General features: G+C 36.0%; 4 protein-coding genes across 5 annotated transcripts; 3 read left to right on the top strand and 1 right to left on the bottom strand.

Annotated features, from left to right (window-relative positions):
• The first annotated feature begins 1811 nt into the window (after positions 1-1811).
• Positions 1812-3498, top strand: LOC108996493 (protein FAR1-RELATED SEQUENCE 4-like). Its single transcript, XM_035691592.1, has 3 exons — positions 1812-3134; positions 3235-3303; positions 3409-3498. The coding sequence occupies exons 1-3, from the start codon at positions 1812-1814 to the stop codon at positions 3496-3498; spliced, it is 1482 nt and encodes a 493-aa protein (XP_035547485.1).
• A 1441-nt stretch (positions 3499-4939) lies between these two features.
• Positions 4940-6546, top strand: LOC108996531 (imidazole glycerol phosphate synthase hisHF, chloroplastic-like). Its single transcript, XM_035692621.1, has 6 exons — positions 4940-4998; positions 5099-5181; positions 5302-5410; positions 5513-5566; positions 5830-5917; positions 6405-6546. The coding sequence occupies exons 1-6, from the start codon at positions 4990-4992 to the stop codon at positions 6482-6484; spliced, it is 423 nt and encodes a 140-aa protein (XP_035548514.1). The 5' UTR covers positions 4940-4989; the 3' UTR covers positions 6485-6546.
• A 3080-nt stretch (positions 6547-9626) lies between these two features.
• LOC108996542 (caffeoylshikimate esterase-like) lies at positions 9627-13214 on the top strand. The gene is made up of 8 exons (XM_018972481.2): positions 9627-9868; positions 9970-10008; positions 10119-10245; positions 10400-10546; positions 10916-11046; positions 12283-12420; positions 12558-12656; positions 12771-13214. Exons 1-8 carry the CDS (start codon positions 9866-9868, stop codon positions 13059-13061), a joined length of 975 nt encoding a protein of 324 aa, XP_018828026.2. The 5' UTR covers positions 9627-9865; the 3' UTR covers positions 13062-13214.
• An 8-nt stretch (positions 13215-13222) lies between these two features.
• LOC108996541 (spliceosome-associated protein 130 A-like) lies at positions 13223-20551 on the bottom strand. Of its 2 annotated transcripts, XR_001997027.2 has the most exons (5): positions 17133-20521; positions 15889-16380; positions 15214-15369; positions 13759-13916; positions 13223-13662 (listed from the first exon to the last, which is right to left on the bottom strand). XR_001997027.2 is itself a non-coding variant. In XM_018972480.2 (4 exons), the coding sequence occupies exons 1-3, from the start codon at positions 20142-20144 to the stop codon at positions 15232-15234; spliced, it is 3642 nt and encodes a 1213-aa protein (XP_018828025.2). In that variant the 5' UTR covers positions 20145-20551; the 3' UTR covers positions 13223-13916; positions 15214-15231. The 2 variants fall into 2 exon arrangements, 1 of the variants encoding a protein (XP_018828025.2); XM_018972480.2 differs by having other exon boundaries at positions 13223-13916; positions 17133-20551.
• Positions 20552-22852: the final 2301 nt, after the last annotated feature.

The raw sequence follows: 22852 nt of genomic DNA on the forward strand, positions 1-22852 counted from the left end.
TTTTCCAACAACGTTCATATACCCGTCGTCGAGTAATGCGGAAGAGTTAGGTCGTGCTCAACCCACGAACCAGGTAGATTCCTTTCTAATCTTTTATTTTTTTTTCATGCATGCATTTTTATCCGTTCTAACACCGTGCCTGTTTCAGCCCCCACCAATGCCACATTTTCCAACAATGTTCATCTACCCGCCGTCGACTAATGCGGATGAGTCGGGTCGTGTTCAACAAATGAATCAAGTAGATAGAAGCCTGTATAATTTTTTTTCCTTTTCAAATCTGTACATTTTTACCCGTTCTAACACCGTGCCTGTTTCAGCCCCCACTAATGCCACATTTTCCAACAATGTTCGTCTACCCGCCGTCGACTAATGCGGAGGAGTCGAGTCGTGTTCAACAAATGAATCAAGTAGATAGAAGCCTGTATAATTTTTTTTTTCCTTTTCAAATCTGTGCATTTTTACCCGTTCTAACACCGTGCTTGTTTCAGCCCCCACTAATGCCACATTTTCCAACAATGTTCATCTACCCGCCGTCGACTAATGCGGAGGAGTCGGGTCGTGTTCAACAAACGAAGCAGGTAGATAGATTCCTGAATAATTTTTTTTTTTGGAATGTGTGCATTTTTACCCGTTCTAACAACGTGCCTGATTGTAGCCCCCACCAACGCCACATTTTCCAACAAGGGATATATACCCGCCGTCGACTAATGCGGAGGAGTCAAGTCGGGTTCAACAAATGAACCAGGTAGATAGATTCCTGAATAAATGTTTTTATTTATTTATTTTTTTTATGCGTGCGTTGTTACCCGTTCTAACACTGTGGCTGATTACAGCCCCCACCAACGCCACCTTTTCCATCAACGTTCATGTCGACTAATGCGGATTGTTCGGACCATGTTCAACAAATGACATGCACTCCGTCGAGTACCGGAGAGGACTCGACAAGCTTTGAAAAGACTGCAAGTAATCCCAAGACTGCGGAGACATTGGCATTTATATCTGGAAGTGAAAATAATATTGGAGGTACTTCAGTAGACGTTGAGACAGAAGTTGATGAGATGCATGAAGATGATGAAGAAAATTCTAATCATGACCAAGTTGAGGAGGAGCCCAAACCTGGTATGAAGTTTGCCACTGATCATGAGCTTATGGCGTATTACATGCGATATGCCAAGCAACAAGGTTTTGGTGTTATAACACAAAGGACGAAGAGAGATGCTAATGGGAGGGTGAAGTATTTAACGATTGGGTGTGCGCGTGGGGGGAAGTACCATCCTAGTCATAGTAATATCTCGAAGCCACGCCCAACTATTAAAACGGATTGTAAGGCAAGGATAAATGCTCACTTGGTGGATGGTACTTGGGTGGTGACCACTGTTGAGATTGCCCATAATCATGGTACTGTCAGCCCACAAAAGTCTAGATTCTTTAGATCGCACAAGTATTTAGACGAATATAGTCAGAGGATGCTTGATTTGAACGACAGAGCAGGTATTCGAATGAATAAGAATTTCGGGGCACTTGTTGTTGAGGCAGGGGGGTTTGAGAATCTGCAGTTTCAAGAAAAAGACTGTCGAAATTTTATTGACAAAGCCCGACAATTAAGACTGGGTAAAGGTGGTGGTGAAGCACTGACTGAGTACTTCAAGAGGATGAGAATGTAGAATGATGGTTTTGTTTATGTGATTGACGTGGATCAGGAGTTGAGACTTAGAAATGTGTTCTGGGCTGACGCACGTAGTAGAGCTGCGTATGAGTATTTTGGAGATGTTATCACATTCGATACGACATACCTAACAAATAGATATGGTATGCCGTTTGCTCCATTTGTTGGTGTAAATCATCATGGGCAGTCTATATTGTTAGGGGCTGGCTTGATTTCAAGCGAGGACACAAGTACTTTTGTGTGGTTGTTTCAAGCATGGTTGGAGTGCATGGATGGTCAGGCTCCAAAAGCGATCATAACAGACCAAGACCGAGCCATGAAGGCTGCTATTGCGTTGGTATTCCCAGGTACTCGCCATAGATATTGTCTATGGCATATAACGCGGAAATTGCCTGAGAAATTGGGATCTCACGCTGCCTTCAATTCTGGGTTGAAAATTGCAATCCAGAATGCCTTGTATGATTCACAGACATGTGGTGAATTTGAGGAGAAGTGGGGGCAATTTATTCACAAGTATGACCTAGGTGAAAATGCATGGTTGCAAGGGTTGTACAATGAGAGGTCGTTTTGGGTACCGGTTTATCTTAAGGGAGTTTTTTGGGCTGGCATGAGCACGACACAGCGTTCTGAAAGCATGAATGCTTTTTTCGATGGATTTGTACATTCTGGGACAACGTTGAAAGAATTCGTCGATCAATTTGACAATGCATTAAGGAAGAAGGTAGAGCTCGAGACGACAGCTGATTTCAATTCCTCCAACCAAACCATCCCATGTTCGTCCGCATTCCACATTGAAAAGCAGTTTCAATCCGTATATACGAATGCAAAATTTAAAGAAGTTCAAAAAGAGGTGTGGGGCATGATTTTATGTAACTGCATACTTATCCACAAGGAAGGTTGCATTTCCACCTACGATGTTTTAGATGAAATCACCACTGATGATGATCATGTCAAGAGCATCAAGTACACAGTTTACTTTAACGATGAAGAGGTTGATGTGAAATGCACATGTGCGTTGTTTGAAATGAGAGGAATTGTCTGTAGACATGCATTGAACGTTTGTCAGATGAATAAGATTCATGCGCTACCAGAAAAGTACTTGTTGGATCGATGGAGAAAGAACTTAAAGAGGAGATACACAGTGGTAAAAAGTAGCAATGATGACTTGCGGCAAAATGCGGATTCACGGAGGTATGAGTTTGTGGTGAAGCGATGTGTGAAATTAGCCACCCGTGTATCGTCGAATGATGCCCATGTTACTGCATTCATGCGCCACTTGGATGAGTTTGAGAATCAATTTAAAGGATTAACACTTGAGTCCAGTTCAACAAAGGTTTCAGAGAATGTGGTCACGGACAAGGGTAAGAAAATATTAAGCCCACACGTTGTCAGAGGGAAAGGGAGGCCGCCAACAAAAAGGAAGGTTCCGCCTGTTGAGAAGGCTGCGTCCAAGCGAAAGAAGAAACAGGTAATTCCTTTTCTCCAAGTCTTTATTACATGCATTGCGTTCACCACATGCATATTTCTTTCTAACAGATGTATATTTTGTGTACTTGAAACTTATTTAGACACGTCGACTAATATTTGATGATACGAACCAAGATTTTGAGGTGTCGGAAGCTCCTACAAATGTTGAGGTAAACTTGACTTTTGTTGTCTATTAATTCTATATTGCTTCCCACTGCAGTCATGACTACTTCTGCTAAGCGATTATATGTTTTTTTTTTAAAACTTTAATGTAGGAGCAAATACCCAGTGTAGCGAATGATGATTTTGTGGTTCTAACTCAGTGCAGTACTGTCACACAACCAATGTCATCGGGCAATGAGTAGCTGAAGTTATGTATTAGCGATTGCGTTGGAGCTTTTTTTTGTATTTTTATGGATTTTCAGAAGACTTTGATGTATTTATATGCATTTTCGAAGTGTGTTATGTATTTATATGGATCTTCAAAGACTTATGTACGGAGGTATAGATTTTTGGAAGACTGTTACGTATTGTTATGGATCTTGGAAGACAGTTATGTATGTTTCTGAATTTTTGGAAGACAGTTATGTATTTTTTTGGATTTTTGGAAAACAGTTATGTATGTTTCTAGATTTTTGGAAGACAGTTATGTATTTTTCTGAATTTTTGGAAGACTGTTAGGTATTTTCGATGATTTTTGAAAGACAGTTATGTATTTTTCTGGATTTTTGGAAGACTGTTAGGTATTTTCGATGATTTTTGGAAGACTGTTACGTATTTTTCTGGATTTTTGGAAGACTGTTAAGTATTTTCGATGATTTTTGGAAGACAATTATGTAATTTTTTTTTTTTTTAAGACTGTTAGGTATTTCTATGGATTTTTAGAAAAATGTGATGTAGTTTAAGAATGTTGTATTTTAGTGAATTTTGGAAAGAAATGTGATATATCGCCACCTATATTCGGTGTTTATTGACGTGAGTTTAGCCCTGATTAACAAACAATATATGTGTCATCTCAAAGCAATATAGTAAAACAGTAGGTTGAACACGTTTCCAACACAGGCATTAACATTAATACAATTAGTACAATTAATATACATTAATCCGTACCATCTATCTACAATTTACTTCTTCAAAAGTACATTTATAGTCCAAGGCAACCAAATATTATTACAATTGATAACACCCAATAAATACATAAACATATTCGTGCACATCTATTCTCTACGAGCTACTTTTCAATTTTCTTCTCTTGCTTGTAAAGAACATTCTCTCTCTCAACAAGTTTATCTTTCGTTTTCTGATCTTCATACTCGCGCAATAGTAAATCATCCTCCCTTTTTCGAGCTGCATTCTCTCTTGTGCGTATTTTTTCCTCTACCAATTGAAGTATATCTGCCCATATAAAGAATTGACACATTTCTTCTCCCTGCATATAAATTGTTAATTCCAATACTGTTAAATATGCCAAATTAAAAAGTACAACAAAATTATGATAAAAAAATATGTTTTACCGTGTTATACTTCGGGCAGGCGTAAAATTTCCTTCCAGGATTTTTCTTAGTATGGGAGGTCTTCAATGGGACTTTCAACCCACACCAACAAGTTGGTGCTTCGATTTGCAACTCATCAACAACACATGATGATTGACTGGAGGCCATAGGTGATCTAAATGAAACATTGAGCAAGAATTATTGAAATATTAATTAAACACACATGATGGATTTGAGCAGAATCGAGTGCTTATTCTCTGTTCTATGCTCAGCATAGATTCTAAATCAAGTGTCAAAATTAAACGGCAGGTTACTTTTTTGAACATTACCGGTTTCGGAGACTTCCCTCTAGGGGATTTGCCAATGCTGCAGGTCTGTCACTGCCCAACATTAATCTTTTGATTTGAACCTATGAAAAGTAATTTTGTCTTTACTACAAACCCTACATGTTTCTGTTTTCTTGCTATTGTAGGTATTGAGATACACTTCTGAAAATGTTTTTGTACCATTAACTGTTGGAGGTGGCATTAGAGATTTCACAAATGCAAATGGCAGGTACTTAGTGTTACGATTATATATTTCACTTTCCATAAGATTCTTTGGAAATGATCTTAATATGTAGTTGTAAATATGTAGTGAAGTCTTGAATTACAACAAATTCTTTTTCTTTTGAAGGCACTATACTAGTTTGGAAGTTGCTTCAGAATATTTTAGATCTGGGGCTGATAAAATTTCCATTGGAAGTGATGCCGTATACGCTGCGGAAGAATATCTAAGAACTGGAGTATGCCTCCCATTATTTAATTCCTTTGCGGATATACGCATGCCTATGCATATGGTTGTGCATGTGGATCCCTTCTAATAATTTTGGACCCTTTTATTTCAGGTAAAGACTGGAAAGAATAGCTTAGAGCAGATATCTAGGGTTTATGGAAATCAGGTACTTATGTCTCCATTGTTGATGCATGCATGTCCATACCTCTCTTCCATGTATGTATATTTTCTGAGGCTAATCTGCACAAGTGAGACAAAAAATATCCTCGGCAGACTAATTCCACATTTAATCAATCCAATGATTTTTCTGCATTTCTTTGTATGTATTATTTAAGATGATCTATAAAGGTAACATGGAAAGGGAAGAGAAATGAAAAAATTTTGATCGGGGTTGCTTTTATAGTCAGCTGTTATTTATTCACTTTTCAGGCAGTAGTTGTAAGTATTGATCCTCGTAGGGTGTACCTCAAGAATCCCAATGATGTAGAGTTCAAGGCTGTAAGGTTGACAAAGTCAGGTAAAAGGAAATGAATTAAGATTTTTGTTCTCAGTTTTTTTGTTCTCAGTTTGCTATATAAATTCAAACTTTCACTGCATGCTCAGAAAATCTGATATGGGTTTGTACATCCTAGTGCTAGGTTCTTATTGGATCCCCTTGTCTGGCTTGGTGTTGGTACAAAATGTTGCAAGTCTTCCTAGGAAACTGCTAGTCAACATTATTATTATTTTTTTATAAGTAACTGCTAGTCAACATTATTGGTGTACCTAGTAGATTCTTTATCAAATTGAGTGGTTAAAATGATTAGTTTTCACTGGGGAAAAAGGAAACTCGGTATTCTTAATGCTTTCTCTGCACCCCATGGTGTGGTGGGATTGTTAGTTTCCATTTCTGGTGGAAGCTATGTCCATGCTTTAGAGTGAGCTGGTCCAAACGGAGAAGAAATCCTTATTTTTTTCATAATTTGCCAAGGTTGTTTATAACCATCTTTCTTATGTTGGTTTAGGTCCAAATGAAGAAGAGTATGCCTGGTATCAGTGTACGGTAAGCCTACTTTTCTTTCGGCATGAGTGCACTCTTTGGTAAGACATTTTAACCCTGAATGTGTTAACGAACTAGCTATCAGGCATGATTTTTGCTTCATTCCAATTGGCCTCAATTTATCAGGCTATCACTATGCCACAACACCAGCACTACTAAGTAGTCTATTATGGAACATCTTTAATCTCTGTTGTCTTTCTAAATTTTCATGCCAAACTTTTGCTAGAGCATGTCTTAACTAAACAGTAGTTGTTATGTATAAAGACCCAGCGGCTCTGTACATGTTTGTGAATTGACTCTGTGCTAGTAGTGATTGTATTTTCCTGGAATCCTTTGTGATTATTTTCGTTATGTATTCGTATTATTGTTGGGTCTTGACAAACAAAACTGTTATTTACGTGGAAAAAAACAAAATCATACCAAGCTACATGAAAAGTAATGCCTCCCACGCGGATCCTCTCAAAACAGTAGCTACTCGAAGAAGAACCACCAGACATCTAGCATATATAGCATCGAATAATTTGAAGAAGGTAACAGCTACCCAAGAACCACCAGACATCTAGCATATATTGTATTTTCCTAAATGCTTGATTTTAACCCTCTGGTTTTGATTTTAACACTCGGCTACTGAAATATTAATCCTTCATGCAAGAAATTTGAAGAAGGTAACAGCTACCCAAGAAATGAATAATGGAAACTTACCTGGTGCAGTTGTTGTTGATCCGCACGTGAACGGAAAAGTGAATACGAATCACGATTTCGGGAGTTAGGGCACGGAGATTTCGAGGGAGAAATGGAGACGATTGGGGGGGGGGAGAGAGAGATTTTGGGAGCACAGGGGATTCTGTTTCGAGGATGGTGGAGCTTCGGGATGAAGGGGGGGAAAAGACGACGAGAAGAGGGGGGGGAAGGGACGGGGGGGGGGACCTAGACGAGTAAGTCGAGTCGGGGGGGACCGGTTTACAACAGACCGGGTCTGCCACATCACCAGGTGTGTGGAGTGGGAGAACGACTGGCCTTAGAGTAGATTAATTCTTTTGTAAGAGGAGGAGAGTGGAGATCCGTGGCCCCTGGGAGATTAAAAGCTATCAAGGCGAAATCCGTGACATGAGAAGTGGCTGGTCAGAGCGTGCATGCGGTCCATCGTGTCCTCATGTACGCGCTTGAATTTCAACATCGTTACATGATATCGATCCCTAAATTAACGAACTACGTAAGTACTCGACTACGCGCTTGAATTTAAACATCGTTTGATCTCGTTTGTTTTTATCGGGTTGTGACTAAAATTAAAAAATTAAAAAAATATATTATTAAAAAACATTTTTTAATATTATTTTTATTTTAAAATTAAAAAAAATTAAATTATTTATTTTATTTTATAAAAAAATTTTAAAAAATTATAATGATGAGATAAGAAATTTTTAAAATTTAAAGTTGTGTTTGGATGTTGAAGTGAGTTAAGTTGAGTTGAGTTGAGATAATAAAATATTATTAGAATATTATTTTTTAATATTATTATTATTTTGAGATTTGAAAAAATTGAATTGTTTATTATATTTTGTATTGAAATTTGAAAAAATTAGAATGATGAGTTGAGATGAATTGAGATGAATTAACCAACCAAACGAAAACTAATCTTGAAAGTAAACCAGTCTTAATTAACTTTCCTCTTATATGATGCAAGATATATATATATATATATATATATATATATATATATATATACCGTGTGTATATCACTTGATCTTCTGAATATAATAAAATCAAGGAATTAATACGGATCATAGACATATACCGTGTGTGTATATATATATATAAATAATGCTTTTCTCATAAGAATTTTTAAGAGTCTGGCAATAAAATATAGCATATAAAACTGGACGACACCTCGTAATAAATAATAATAATAATATAGGAGAGACAAAGACAGATCGAGTTGAAAGTAGGCATGATATTGCGTACGTGCTAAATCAATTCGTTAGTTTCTTGTGATCTGTTCTTTAACTAGTTTTTTTAACTGGTTTTTTAAGTTACTGAATCTCAAACGTCCGCAATAACCGGGCTCACTCACTTTGACCAGAATTAAGCAACTACATGATAATAATAATATATATATATATATATATTACATACCTATATGGATAATTAATGGTATAAATCTACAAGTCAACTAAGCCAAGTTACGTACTGGAAAAGGGACGTCCATTGTCATATTAATTAGTATGCCAAATCAACCGACAAATATATATATATAGATTAACATGACATGGTTGGAAATTTATTAACTACTAAGTGGAAGGCATGATCATACTAATTTCATTTCAATTATTATTATTATTATTAAATTTATATATATGTATTAAATTGTCATAATATATATTATTAAATACAAAATTCCTTTGATCTTTTATAAAAATCTCTCTTTTAAAACTCGAGGATCTCAATTGATACCGGATATAATATTTATTATTCATTCAATACTGTTTAAAATATTTAAATAATTAATAATAAATATAATTTTATACGTTTATCTCTTTGACACCGTTAAATTCGAATAACAAATAGAAATATTCATGATCCTCGATTTTATTCATTCAGTTTTCTCTGTTTTGGCGGGCAGCTCTTATGGTTGTTAGATTATATCTGTTCAGATTTAGATTTTTTATAATATTTAAATATTTAACTCTTAAATTATTAAACTTATCTTATAAATTTAAAATCTCTTTATACTTAAGATCTATAATATTTTTTAACTTCTTATAAATACATCTAAATTTTTCTTAATATCTAAATATATTTAAACTTATTTTAGATAGACTCTACAAAACTTATTTCATCATTTTAATTCATTATTATTTATAAAAGAGTAATATTAGAGAGAAGTCATTATTACAGTACATATTTTATACTCACTGCGTGACTATTTATAGTTGATTATTTTCAATACTCACTTAAAAAAATATATAATTTATATAATACTACATCATATATATATATATATATAAAATAAATATCCTTAATAATAACTTCTATTTATATTTATTTTTTATAAAATATTTAATTCAACTCAATATCAAAATAAAACCAAAGTGAACGAGGACCGGTAGATAAGATACACGTACGATCGATTGGACATGAAGGGAAGTAGGGTTCTTTTTGGCCTTATATAAACAGAGTTGATCAGACTTGTAGCCAGGGCGTTTCCACACTCCTCTTTCTCCTCCTCGCTTTCCTTTTCGTAATACAATTACATCTTTCCCATCCAATTCAGATATTCCGGTCTTTTATTCACCTTTCTTTACTTTCTCTTCTGTTATGACGTAACTCTCCCTTCTTCTCTTGAATCTCTTCTTCATATTTTGGGTAGACATAAGATCGCCATCGGTTTCTTCTGAAGTCCCTAGCATCTGCTCCAGCTTCATCATTATGGTTTGTTTCTCTCTCGACCATACAGTATTTTTCTCTCCCATGCACACACGACGAGCGTTTTGATATTGATATTCTCTGCTTGTTTTTATGTACGTTTGCAGGCACAGGCGCATGAAACTGAAGGTGTTGTATACGAAGAGGTTAGCCTGATTTTTGATATATCGTTTTTGATTTTGATATATTTATGAATTATGCATGTTTGGAATAAATATTGTGATTGATTTTGTTTTTGTTTCTGAAAACTTTCCAGGAGTATATAACGAATTCGCGTAAAATGAAGATTTTCACATGCAGATGGCTTCCAGCAAATAAAGAACCGAAAGCCTTGATTTTCATATGCCATGGTTATGCCATGGAATGCAGCATCACCATGAACAGTATGTATATATATTTGTTCATCCACTTGATATAATCCCATATATTTTTTAGACCAAAATATTATTGTACCAACAAATAATACCAATTCAAGAGGAGAAATCGTTAACAAAATCTGCATGTGATCTTATATATGATTGTGGTTAATTGGATTAGGTACCGCAACAAGGCTTGTGAAGGCTGGCTTTGCAGTTTATGGGATAGACTATGAAGGACATGGAAAATCAGGAGGACTGGCTGGCTATGTTAACAACTTTGACGATGTCGCGGTTGACTGCTCTGATCATTTTACTACCATATGTGGTCAGATTTTACTGATCTCTTTGAGTATATACGAAAAACATGGATATAAGAAAGATTTCAATCTGATTCCGCATGTTAAGCATATGTGGTCAGATTTCAGAAACCACTCTCTCCTTGGAAAATATCAAAGTTCAATATAACTTCTCTGATTTTTAGTAGCCTCTTTTTGGGTCTTTCTTTGTGTTAGGTGGGGAAAAAAAAATTCACTAAGGTATATATATAAAAAGATTATATAAAATAAATTTTATATAAATTTATTAGATTTATTTTATAATCAAAATAATTTTATAATCTGAAATTAGTTTATAAATTTAATTTTTTTATATCTAAAATATTTATTTAATATTTTTTATGTGGTTGATATTTCAGAAAAGAAAGAGAACAGAGGGAAGATGAGATATTTGTTGGGGGAGTCCTTGGGAGGTGCCATGGTTCTGCTACTGCACAGGAAGAAGCCAGAGTACTGGGATGGTGCTGTCTTGGTTGCTCCCATGTGTAAGGTATATATTAATATAATATGGTCCTCAAATCTGACTTCTTAGTTTTTTTTTTTTTTTTTGGAGTTTGTGTTGTCTATCTTTCTGTCTTTTACCATCAATGCCTACATCTCCGTTGGTTGATCTGGATTGTGCGAAAAAGTCCGTCTGACATTGTGTGCTTCTCCAGATAAGTTGGTCCAATTTCGAGTTGTTTTAGCTTTTTTTTCCTTCCAGAGTAGAACGAGTGGTTCATACCTTCATGTCACTTTTGTTTAAACATTTTTGCCAGGAAAAAAAATAAAAAAAAAATCTATTTATAAGGTTTGATATTGACCCTTTAAATAAATAAATAAATCTATTTAACAGTCTTACACTATATATATATATGGGAACCCAATGGCTGTAATTGTCAAATAGTTATCACAGGGTTGGTAGAAATTGGAACTTTTTTCACCTTTCTTTTCATATATATAGCCGGTTCAATACAAAAGTTGCCAACTTTTGTTTTTTTGTTAGGTACGCAAAATTCAAAACGATTTGGTTTAAATCGTCATTCAATGTGACCAGGAAAAAAAAAAGGAGAGAGAAATTAATAGTGATTGAATATATTAATAACATCCAAGTCTTCGTTCCATGTGTATTAATTTACCTTTTAAAAAAAATGTAAATAGAAATTATATATAGAATAATAGATAAGAGAAATTTTATTTGTAGTTCTCAAGTGAGGATTGCATATGTATGTACATTATTAAATGAGAGAAAATATCATTTTAGGAGAGATAATTTTATAATTTTAAAAAATTTTAAAATTAAAATAACTTAGACTTGTATTGTAATCTCCATTTGAGAACTGTATCTAACATTGCTAAGTAGATAATTGGTTTGCTAATGCTTTTATGACAAAAAAAAACATGGCTCGAGTCGCTTTTGACAGCTACAAAAACCAGGTATAACGGATCTTGTTGACCGATGATGAGTACATATTTTTATGTCCTTCCTTGGGTGGGAAAATCTGATTCCCTTGTGAACATTAGTAAATAATAATCCAAGTAATATTTGAATACGAGTTTTTCAACAAATTAGATGAGATATGATTTTTAAATATGAGTAATATTAGATACAGTTACAAAGTGTATATGTTAAGTAATGCTAAATATATTAGGCATGTTGCAATATTTAAATCCAATTTTTTATAATATTATTTTTGCAATTGGGACTTTGTTTTAATTTTGTTTTCGATTCTATATCATTGGACAGATTGCAGATGACATGAGACCACCTGCAGTTGTGATTTCCATTTTGACACTACTTTGCAATGTAATTCCAAAATGGAAAATAATCCCAACACAAGATATCATTGACGTCGCCTTTAAAGTACCCGAGACAAGAAAACAGGTATATATCTCCACCCTCTTGCTTCTCCTTTCTTAAAAAATAAATTAAAAAATAATTATAATAAATCATCGCTTTCTATTTCGTGCTTGTCAACAGTACCAATTGGGAACTAACCGTTAATGATAACATAACAACAGGTTAGAGCGAACCCATATTGCTATAAAGGCCGGCCTCGCTTGAAAACCGGCTTCGAACTTCTCAGGCTCAGTTCCGGGATTGAGAATAGACTTCCAGAGGTTTGTTACTTTTTCTGTGTTTTTCTCTCTATGAGAAGTAGTATTATGATTTTTATCCTTAAAAAACAAATGTTAATGGGGTTTTGTTTTTTTAATTTGGGGGGATTTGTTTAGGTTTCATTACCATTTATAGTCCTCCACGGGGATGATGACAAAGTGACAGACAAATCAGTGAGTAAACTGCTCCATGACGTGGCCTCAAGCACCGACAAGACAATCAAGTTGTATCCAGGCATGTGGCACGGTCTACTCTACGGAGAGCCACCGGAGAACACGGACATCGTGTTTTCAGACATCATTGGTTGGTTAGAGGAGAGATTCGCCGTTGGAAATTCGAGGTTGGAGTGGGAGTGGAAGCATGACAACGATTTGGCAAAGACTGAACAAATCCCAGAGAATCGCTGATGATTGGTGTTTCATGTGTATAACGAATGTCCCGTAATATTTTACCTCGCCAAGGCCTGCTTCTGCCTGTGCGTTGAGCTATGTAGAACTCAGTTTATTTTAACATATGAGATTAATATAAGATGAATTAAGATGGAAAATAACTCTAATACACACCCACCAAAAAGGAAACATCCCTCTTTATCATTTGCTAGCAGCACGTCGTAAATTAAGTGCCTGTTACAAACTAATAGGAATCAAGAGCCCGACAATCGAAAACAAAATGATAACTTTACGTGGAACCCAGCAGTAAGTTACATACAGTGATGTGCTTAACAAATGTGCCACATATAATGCGAAAAGGCGAGGTTTTCTACTTGAACAATTGGGAGAAATCCACCAGAATAAATGGAAATACAAACTTTAACTGATACTACATTCGAACTTCTTGTCACTCTTGATCATTTCTCCCAGCAGCAGTATCTCATTTTCACATTCTAAGCTAACCGAGTCATGCAGTAATCACATACGATGATCCTGCAGGACTATACAAGTTTTTTAGTTTTACCATCCGGATGTGTGGCCGACATAAGTGAAGAACAAATCCGATTGCTGTGCGGGCCTTAAGACACGTACACCAGATAGAGATACAGTCAACTAATATAATTCCATGCAAAGAGCGTATCAGAAATAAATATGACTTGAGAGGATTGCATACTTCTTTTTCCAATATGCTGGGCTTTTTCCAACATTAATGTCCCCCTGTGTCTCATTCTAGAGTCAGGAAAGAACAAACTGAAGGGTGCTCATAGGGAACGCTCATCTCTCATTGCCTCTTTAATGGAAAAACGGATCCATGTAGATTAAAACAGTGATCTGCAAATACAGAGAAATGATGGATGAGATCGAGCTAAATGTAAACCCTTCCATTCCACGAACCCAGTTGCAAAAAGAACACACATTATTCAGAATCTAATTCTGTTTTTATCTTCTTTTTAATCTCGTCTTTAGTAGTCTACAGTTTGTTTGCAAGTTTTTTTCACAGCAGTTCGTTTACTAGTTAAACCAGCACCTTTATTTTTAGGAAGTTATTGCCTTCTTTACAAGCTGAGAACATTGGGGAAACCTAGGTTGGATTACCTGGGCTTGTATTATTCTTTCTTTCTTCCCTAATAAACTGAAACCAGACCTGATGTTCTGCCTCAAGAATATTAAAAGAGAAATGATATTTGCAGTCGTGGAGTGCGCAAGCGCCGTGCAATCTCTTTGAAAAAAGTGAATAAATACGAGACTCACATGAAAAAATGATAATTTTTTAATAATAGACCACACTCATTTTCAAAATGATTGCTCGGCGCTTGCGCACTCTACAACTATATGTAGCATTATTTATATTAAAATCTAAAGCACGGGAATTAACCTAACCTCCAATGCTTTTCCCAAATTCCTACTCCACAAAAGCCTAACCATACCCAACCTCTACCACATTAAATCACAACCAAAAAATATCATACAGAATGCAGAGATGGGTGGTTGATCTACTAGCTAGTTGGAGAAGGATAATGGGGATACCCCAGATAGCAGTTGTGTGGAAGATGGTTCCCATTTGTCTACTTTGGTGCATTTGGAGGGAGAGGAATGACCAAGATTTTGAGGATCGCGAGCGCTCTTTGGAAGAACTTAAAGAGTTTTTACTTGAAGACTTTATTTATGTGGGTCATTGTTATAGATTTTAATGGTCTCAACTTTCCATGATTTCCTTGTATCCATTTGTAGTTCCTAACTAGGTGTATTTTCTTGTATACTTCTTATGTATTTGGGTTATGCCTATTTTAATATCAATAAAATATCTTCTTACTTAACAAAAAAAACAAATATGGGCGAATTCAGCAAACAGAACCATGTAATGTGCCCTCCAAAGCTCAACTTTTAGTAAACAACATTTTCAGCTGTCTGCTTCATCCATGCTAATCAATCACATGAACATCAGGAAATTTATAACTGTACCTACTAATATGCTGCTCCTGCAATGCCGCTAGGTATTGATGAAACCAAAGATTTAAAATAGAAAATGAAAAATGAAATGGAGATAATTTTTTTTTGGTCAGGAAAAAGAAATCGTGATAATACTCATAACAATAACAAATAAATAAACAGAACGAACAAAAGGCACCTTTAGGTCAATTTTTCCTCAAATGATCTTATTTCTAACTTCTTCCAGCTTCTTCAGTATCTCCCCAGGAGTTCTATCTAATTCATCTGCAATTTTTCTCTGCAAATCCAGAGGCAGTGTTGGGAACTGCTCACATAAATCCCCATCAATCACATCCTGCAAAGTAATAATTCAGTATTTCCAGCATTATTTTCATAGTAAATATAAGTCAAGGCCATTAAGGAACCAAAAACATCAAGCAAGCAAGATAGAACAGGAAAAAAAATTCTCCAATTCATCACAGGACTTTTTTTTAATAATGCATTGATAAGTGTGCATATCTATGAAAGGAACAAAAATAAAAAAGACTGCCACTTTGAGCCAAATGCTATATACTTTTTTGATAAGTATCATTCGACTCGTTCCAAAAGCCACTCTTCAGGTGAAATATTTTCATCATGGTGTCTATTGCTCAAAACATAAGAAATCAAACCTCTCATGATATCAAAAGCACTTGCTCTATTTAAGAAATATCAAACCTACAAAAGCTAAGACCAATCAAAAACAAAATTACCGTAAAGACAAAAACACGTAAGACTCAGTGAATAATGTAAATACCGTAAAATCTGGATCATCCTGAATGATTGAATAGATGGGACAGCAGGTAACACAAAAGGAAGAATAATAAATGCTCACCTTGACTGGAAAATAAGCAGATCTATAAGCCATATGATCTCTTCCACACAAAGGTGGATGTTCCTGCCTCATATACATCTCCAAGTGAGAAAAGAAGTCAACATCGTCGCGAGAGGTGAATGCTAGCAATGCCCCCAAACTCCCCATCACTGTGCCATATAGGAGGCACTCTCCACCACCTGGAATTAGAGATGCCTTCTGCAAGCAGGTGATCACATCACCAATGTGAAACTGCACAATCTCATCTACCTTGTTGGGAGCTCCATTCAACTTCCCTTGCTCCCATTTAATTTTCCCACCAGTTGGATCTTCTTCAATCTCATCTGATACATCCTGTGGTAACCGCACAAAATACATATTCCCGAACTTGTCTGCACCTGCCATGGTGTCAAAATCTATGTGGTATGATGCAGTGAGCCATCTTGGAACACTATCATCAGCAAATATATACAGTTGATTCTCATCACGTCTGTACTTGCAGTAATGGAATGACTGCAGAGAGCATACCCAGAAGATAGTCAGCCATGGAAAAAATAAGTGTGCATGGTAAGGAAGAAGGGTAATATAAGAAGTCGCTTTCGAACACCTGCTTCCAGTATACATCACAAGCAAATAAATGAATGGGAAACGAAATTATATGAATTGCACTGACCCAAATAAGATAAGGGTGACCACCCCATGGTATTACCAATGATCCACTCATAATCTAACACCACAAGTATCCCTTTTCATGCAACAAATAGGAGTAATACTATACACCACACCACCATCCAACTTTTAAATGTGACACATCTTGTATAGTAGGATAAAAGTGGGATAGTGGTGTGGTGTATAGAATTTTCCAACAGATAGGCATTGAACCCAGAATAATTAACCACGTAACAAAGATAAGCTGTCTCATATGAAATCACAAAAACGGTACAACACGTAACATCAAGATTTTTTTATCAGTATAGCAGACAGAGAGCTACCAATCTCACTTATATTTATAATTCAATGTGGAATAATGAGGAGAGATTTGAGTAACATAACAATTTTCTATGTTTCTTCTTAAAGCTTCACATGAGGGAGAAAGAATGCCATGACAACTAAACCCATCACCCATTAAAAAAAGATTTTTTTTTTTTTAAAAATATCTGATCAAGCAACAACTCAAAAATGGGAACAAAAACAAAAAACAAGAGAGCTTCCTTGAATTTCTCCAACATACAACTGATCACCGTCAAAAGGAAAAGCAGTCATACCTCTTGAATGTCGCCAACATATATCCAATCACGGTAAGTGTGAATGGAGACAATGGAGCTAGGGAACAGCTTGTTCTCGCATTTTCTAAGCAATCTCCTCTTGCCCAAATCATATAATCTGAGAACATTTCCTATACCTGCAAGTAATCGTCCCTGAAACTGGCACAAAGCTGTTGGAACACCTTCCACTTGTGTCTTATGCAATAGCTCAAGGGACCTTCCATCCTCTATAAATCTATAAATATGAATAAAACCAGCAGCTACACTTCGTTTGGGCCAAAACTGCAGTCCCTTTGCGGTACCTACGGCTAAAAGAGTTCCATATTCCTTATCATGGAAATTCACTGTGCATATGCTGAATGCAGCTTCATTCTCCTGAAGCTCCAGCAGACAGGTTGTACTAGCTGTCTTTGGGTCAAGAACTCTAATGCAAGAAACCCACCTGTCTGATTCTGCCTTGGGATAGCCGTAGTGCTCATCCGAGAGGGGATCATCTTTGTCCTCGTCACCACCATTCTCCATTGGCTCCACATTACCATTTTCATTTTCGCTTATTCCAGCAGCCTCAAAGCACTCCTTTTTTGCAGCTTCACGCTCTTCAGCTGTGAATGCTCCTTGATCACTCTCAATAATTACCAACAATTTTCGTTTGGGTTGAAGCACAAACTTCCTTGGTGTGTACCTTAGGGGAATCACAGTTTCATTGAACGTTTCTCCCAGTCTCTCAATAGTAAAAACCCTCAAAGCATCACCAGCAACAGCAACTACACCTTCTGCACATTGGTCAGAGGCAAATGATGCTGCATATTCAAGAGTCTCATAGGAGAGGGGTGTTAAAAGAAAATGTCCTTGGTGAATATAACCAAGCCAAGGTCGACTTGACAAGCAAAGCATTGCACTCTTGCCTCTTACAACGATAGAAAAGAGCTTTGGGGCTCTCAGTCCCAAGAATCGAGAACGAGAATCAGAAAGTTGACCAGTCACCATATCAACAACTGTTCTGAACAAAACTCCATTCTGTAAACCGGCATTAAGAAAAAGGCTGGCAGGATGATCAGCACCATCCTCCCCACCTACTGATGCTAAGACTTCAAGAAAAAGGAGAGATTCTGGAGCTGAAGAAACACTTTGCACACTCAGAATTTGCATACCATCCTCTGGGTCCAACGACAAGATACGAATTGTGTTGTCATATGAACCAACTGCAAGGAAACGAGACCTCTGCCTTCCTTCAGGTATAGGGGCAATGTCCAAACAAGCCACATCACCTGACATTTCATGTTTATCAACCTCAATCAGTTGACCAGTGGCATCCACCTCAAAATACACAATTTCGCCACCACTAAGTGCAATGACCACTTGAAGCCTGTTAGAGCCAACCTTAGCAATAGTCCTCTTCCCAGGAGTCCTCCACTCATTGATACGCCCATCCTCCCTAATATGCCTAATGCCATTAGGATGAACTTGCATGAGTGAGTCATCACCTATCAAAGAAACAGCAAGTGAAGGGGTAGTATCAAGAAACCCACTATCACTAACTTCTTCAACTGTCTCGCCAATGGAAAGAACAAGAGTCGCGTTTGAGAACGACACCACAATGTATGCATCAAACTCATCATTCACATTCTTTTTCACAGTCCAAACTGCACTTGGCACACCAGGAAGCTCCGACACAGCCATTTCACTAATAGCTAAACCAGGTCTTAAAATTCTTAGAGACGACCGAGGACCCCGACCACAAAGCGTAAATATCTGAGGCGTTTCTTCTTCAAACAGATTTATGACTTTCATGTCCATTATTGGCATCAGGCTCTCAACTTGGTCAATCCTAAGAAGGTTCTTAAGTCGCCTGGGCTGGAAAAACACAGGCTGGAAACCTTCTTCAGTTTCCATCAATGTAGCTGACGAAGACTCCACATCAGCATCATCACCTATCCCCTGGAACTGATATAAAGCATGATTCCCAAATTCAGAAGCAGCAAACAAGTGTCCTGACTTCAACACACACATGGAAGCAGTAACCGGAATTGTATCAAAGTACTTAATCTTCAGTTCTGTAACATGGTCATTGTCATGGTCCAAAGTAACCTTAAAAATATCTCCATACTCCGTTTGTAACAGAAAGAAGAACATCGCCTTTTGCTTATGCATTGCCGCAGAAACTATAAGAACCCCTCGCTCAGCAGGCAGATCTGCACGTCTTGGAATCACAGCCCTAACATCCGGGTGTCCCTGATTCTTATATATCACAAAATTTTCAGCACAAACTAACACACCACTCGGGCCATCACCTCCTCCGGGAACAGTAACAAGCAAATTTGCACCATTATCAACTGGCTCCGACCACTTCCTAGACACATGGTTAAGCCCTAAGTCAAGCTCATAAAAAGTCAAATGCTTCTGGGCCTCACTTGCTGCCTGCCCAGTAGAATCCTGGTCCGCCTCGGAGTAATCCAACTCTATGGAGGCAAATATTGGGTTATCGAAACCACAATCAACCCCACAAATGGAGTACACAATTGTATGCGATTTATGCGCCTCCAGTGGCGACGAAATGGTCAGCCTCGCTGCTGTATCCCTATTCAGCACATAAACAAGCTTCTGCTTCTCACAAGCCCCGATCATCACTGCCCTACCCTTCGGATCAGTAGCCAAGTACTGGCCCGGAACTATTCTGCGACACCCCGATTTCCCAAAGGTTTCTTGGTGAATTTTATCAAAAACATTCTTTTCCTTATTGTAGTCTAGGATAACAATACGGCCCGAATCGGACCCGACAACAATATAGTCCTTCTGAGACCCAGTGAGCCTAAACTGAGCTAAAGACCTAATGGCACCGAAAATTTCGACGGAGAGAAGGGTTTGGATCTTACCGCTGTCATCGGGTCGAAGAAGCTCGAGGAGCTTGCCGCGGGAGACAACAATCTCTTGGGTCTTGCCGCCGGAGAAGCTTCCGTTGATGGCGCATACTATGCCGGTGGCTCGCTGGAGAGTGAGGCTGTAGAGGTACATGACTCAGGAATTAGAGTGGGGATAGGGGTTAGGGCTAGGGTTTTAGAGGGGGTCACTTGGTGGAAAGGGTTTATGGAGTTTTCGAAATGGAGCCCTGGTGAAGAATCGAAGATTACGGTCGCAGACGAGAGACGAGAACGGTTGGTCTGCGACTGCGAGTTTGAGTGTGTGACGTGAAAAACCTAAAAGGGATTTTTCTGGGAATCTGGGGATGGGATGAGAAACACCATGGTTACCGCCTTTTGTTATAATCGGACGGCTGAATTTGACCAAGCTGATCGGCTGCAGGACACTCCAAAGCGCAGAATTATAAAATCCGACCAAACCGTATGAACAAAATTATTTACTTTCATAAATGTGGAAGATTTTGTACGTGAAGCCTCCCGCCCGGCGGGGGGGGGGAGGTTAGGTTGTTTGTGTCATTGTATTACATATTAAAATATTTTTAATCTTAAATAATTTAAAAAAAAAAAAGTAAGTTTGATACTAATTTTTAAATGTACTTTTCTACACCCGAAATATAATTCGAATTTTAAAAAAATATCAATAGACAAAAATGCTCATATAATTTTAAATAATTATAATTTTTAAATTTTTAAGAATATAATTATAATTTTTAAAATTAAAATAATTATCATTTCTACCTCAAAATATATTTTTTAATTTGTTTCTAAATAAATATAATATGTTTAAAAGTACTTTAAATATATAGTTACCAAACAACAAATAACTTTTTAATAGTATAACTTGTTACTTCAATTATAAGTTATAAGTCCTAAAATTATAAACTATATTTCTCACCACAATCTCAAACATACACTAAGGCTTGTTTGGGGTTGCGGTAAAAGTCTTAAAAAGTACTTAAATAATCTTAAAAGATTTTTAATGGAAAAATTAGATTGTTTGGGTGTTACATATTAAAACACTTTTAATTTCAAATAAGTTAAAAAATATGTTTGAGAAAAAATGTTTGATAATTTTCCTCAAACACGTTTTTTTGAATAATACGAAACGTAATTTAAATTTTAAAAAAACTATTAATGGACGAAAATACTCATAACTTTAAGATAATTACAACTTTCAAATTTTTAAGAATATGGTCGTAATTTTTAAAAATTTAAATAATCATCATTTCTACCTTAGAAAGCATTTTTTAATTTGTTTTTAAACAAACGTAACATGTTTGAAAGTGTTTTAAACATATAGTTATCAAACAGTAAATAACTTTTTAATAGTATAACTTATTACTTAAGTTATAAACTATAATCCTTAAAACTATAAGCTATATTTCCTACTGTAATCTCAAACATGTACTAATCTCAAACCAGGCCTACAACTTCAAGTTTATAATTCATCATGTAGATGCGTCTCGTTTGTTCTCATCTACTTAATACAATTTTCTCAAAATATTAGACAAAATATAATAAACAATTCAAATTTTTTAAATTTTAAAAAAATTAAACAAATATATTCTAATAATATTTTATTCAACTTTTAACTTTCATTCCATCTCATCTATGTAAACAAGTGAGATCTCTCAACTCATCTTACCTTAATATTCAAATATCACAAATATAGACACTTTTCAATTTCAATTTTTTAACTTTTTCATTTAATCATTACCACTTTCTCAAACTTCTAAAAAAAAAAAAAAAAATAATTCAAAATTTTCAAATATCAAAACAAAAATAATAGTAATAAATTATATTTTAATAATATTTTAACTTTCATTCCATCTCATCTATGTAAACAAGTGAGATCTCTCAACTTATCTCACCTCAATATTCAAATACCACAAACACAGACACTTTTCAATTTCAATTTTTTAACTTTTTCATTTAATTATTACCACTTTTTCAAACTTAAAAAAAAAATTCAAAATTTTTAAATATCAAAACAAAAATAATAGTAACAAATTATATTTTAATAATATTTTAATTTTATAATATTTTTATTCAATTTTATTTTCTCGTTTTCCAAAACTCTATATAATATATTAACTCAAATAATTTCATTACTATTTATAGATATTTTCACCTCACCTCACTATCCAAAATAAGCCTATATCTGCCTATATCTTAAAAGCACCTATAACATCTACAGTAATGAACAGTATAAATCATGCGTCCACCGACTTCGTCTTCGTCTCTGGTTAGCAACATCTGATTACCCACCCAGCAGTCCTTCTTCCTCTGATTAGTCACCGACTTCAGTCACAATTTTACTTCTTCGTTGAGTACCAACATCTGATTAGCAATATTGTGTGGCGGTTGGAAATATCTAAGCTATCGATAGAAGGGATGGAGTGTATATACATCTCGTGGTTTTCAAGCATTTGCAGACTTTTCAAACTCAGGTGGAAGAAGAAAAAAAATTTGCAGTGCTGTTTGAGGATTCTTCTCGCCATTGGTATGCAAAATTATTCTATTTCTACTTCTTCATCTTCTTTCTGTATTTTTCCAGTGCTGTTTGTTTTTCTTTTTCTCGCATATTTCTCGCATATTCTTATCGGCAATTCTTGTTGTTTTTCTTCTTCATTTCCATTCTTCCCTGTATAATTTATTCTTCGATTTAGAATTATTTTGGCATCTCTGTTTTCTGTTTTCTCTGTTCTTCATTTGCTTTGGTTTGAAGAGAGCGAGAGAGAGTGTTGCCGTATGTGTGCGAATCGTAGTGTGCGACGGAGAGAGAAACGGAAGTTCGTGGTG

Source organism: Juglans regia, chromosome 7, assembly GCF_001411555.2.
Source record: "Juglans regia cultivar Chandler chromosome 7, Walnut 2.0, whole genome shotgun sequence".
In the NCBI taxonomy this organism is placed as follows: Eukaryota; Viridiplantae; Streptophyta; class Magnoliopsida; order Fagales; family Juglandaceae; genus Juglans; species Juglans regia.

Excerpts from the sequence above, each read along its gene's own strand:
- LOC108996493 (XM_035691592.1), top strand. The coding sequence starts at position 1,812 with ATGCCGTTTGCTCCATTTGTTGGTGTAAATCATCATGGGCAGTCTATA. Across the intron at positions 3,135-3,234 it reads CCAAGCGAAAGAAGAAACAG|ACACGTCGACTAATATTTGA; the intron begins GTAATTCCTTTT and ends AAACTTATTTAG. Across the intron at positions 3,304-3,408 it reads AAGCTCCTACAAATGTTGAG|GAGCAAATACCCAGTGTAGC; the intron begins GTAAACTTGACT and ends ACTTTAATGTAG.
- LOC108996531 (XM_035692621.1), top strand. Across the intron at positions 5,182-5,301 it reads TTCACAAATGCAAATGGCAG|GCACTATACTAGTTTGGAAG; the intron begins GTACTTAGTGTT and ends TTTCTTTTGAAG. Across the intron at positions 5,411-5,512 it reads AAGAATATCTAAGAACTGGA|GTAAAGACTGGAAAGAATAG; the intron begins GTATGCCTCCCA and ends CTTTTATTTCAG.
- LOC108996542 (XM_018972481.2), top strand. Across the intron at positions 10,246-10,399 it reads ATGCAGCATCACCATGAACA|GTACCGCAACAAGGCTTGTG; the intron begins GTATGTATATAT and ends TAATTGGATTAG. Across the intron at positions 12,421-12,557 it reads TACCCGAGACAAGAAAACAG|GTTAGAGCGAACCCATATTG; the intron begins GTATATATCTCC and ends ACATAACAACAG.
- LOC108996541 (XM_018972480.2), bottom strand. The coding sequence starts at position 20,144 with ATGTACCTCTACAGCCTCACTCTCCAGCGAGCCACCGGCATAGTATGC. Across the intron at positions 16,381-17,132 it reads ATGTTGGCGACATTCAAGAG|TCATTCCATTACTGCAAGTA; the intron begins GTATGACTGCTT and ends TGCTCTCTGCAG. Across the intron at positions 15,370-15,888 it reads CTGCTTATTTTCCAGTCAAG|GATGTGATTGATGGGGATTT; the intron begins GTGAGCATTTAT and ends ATTACTTTGCAG.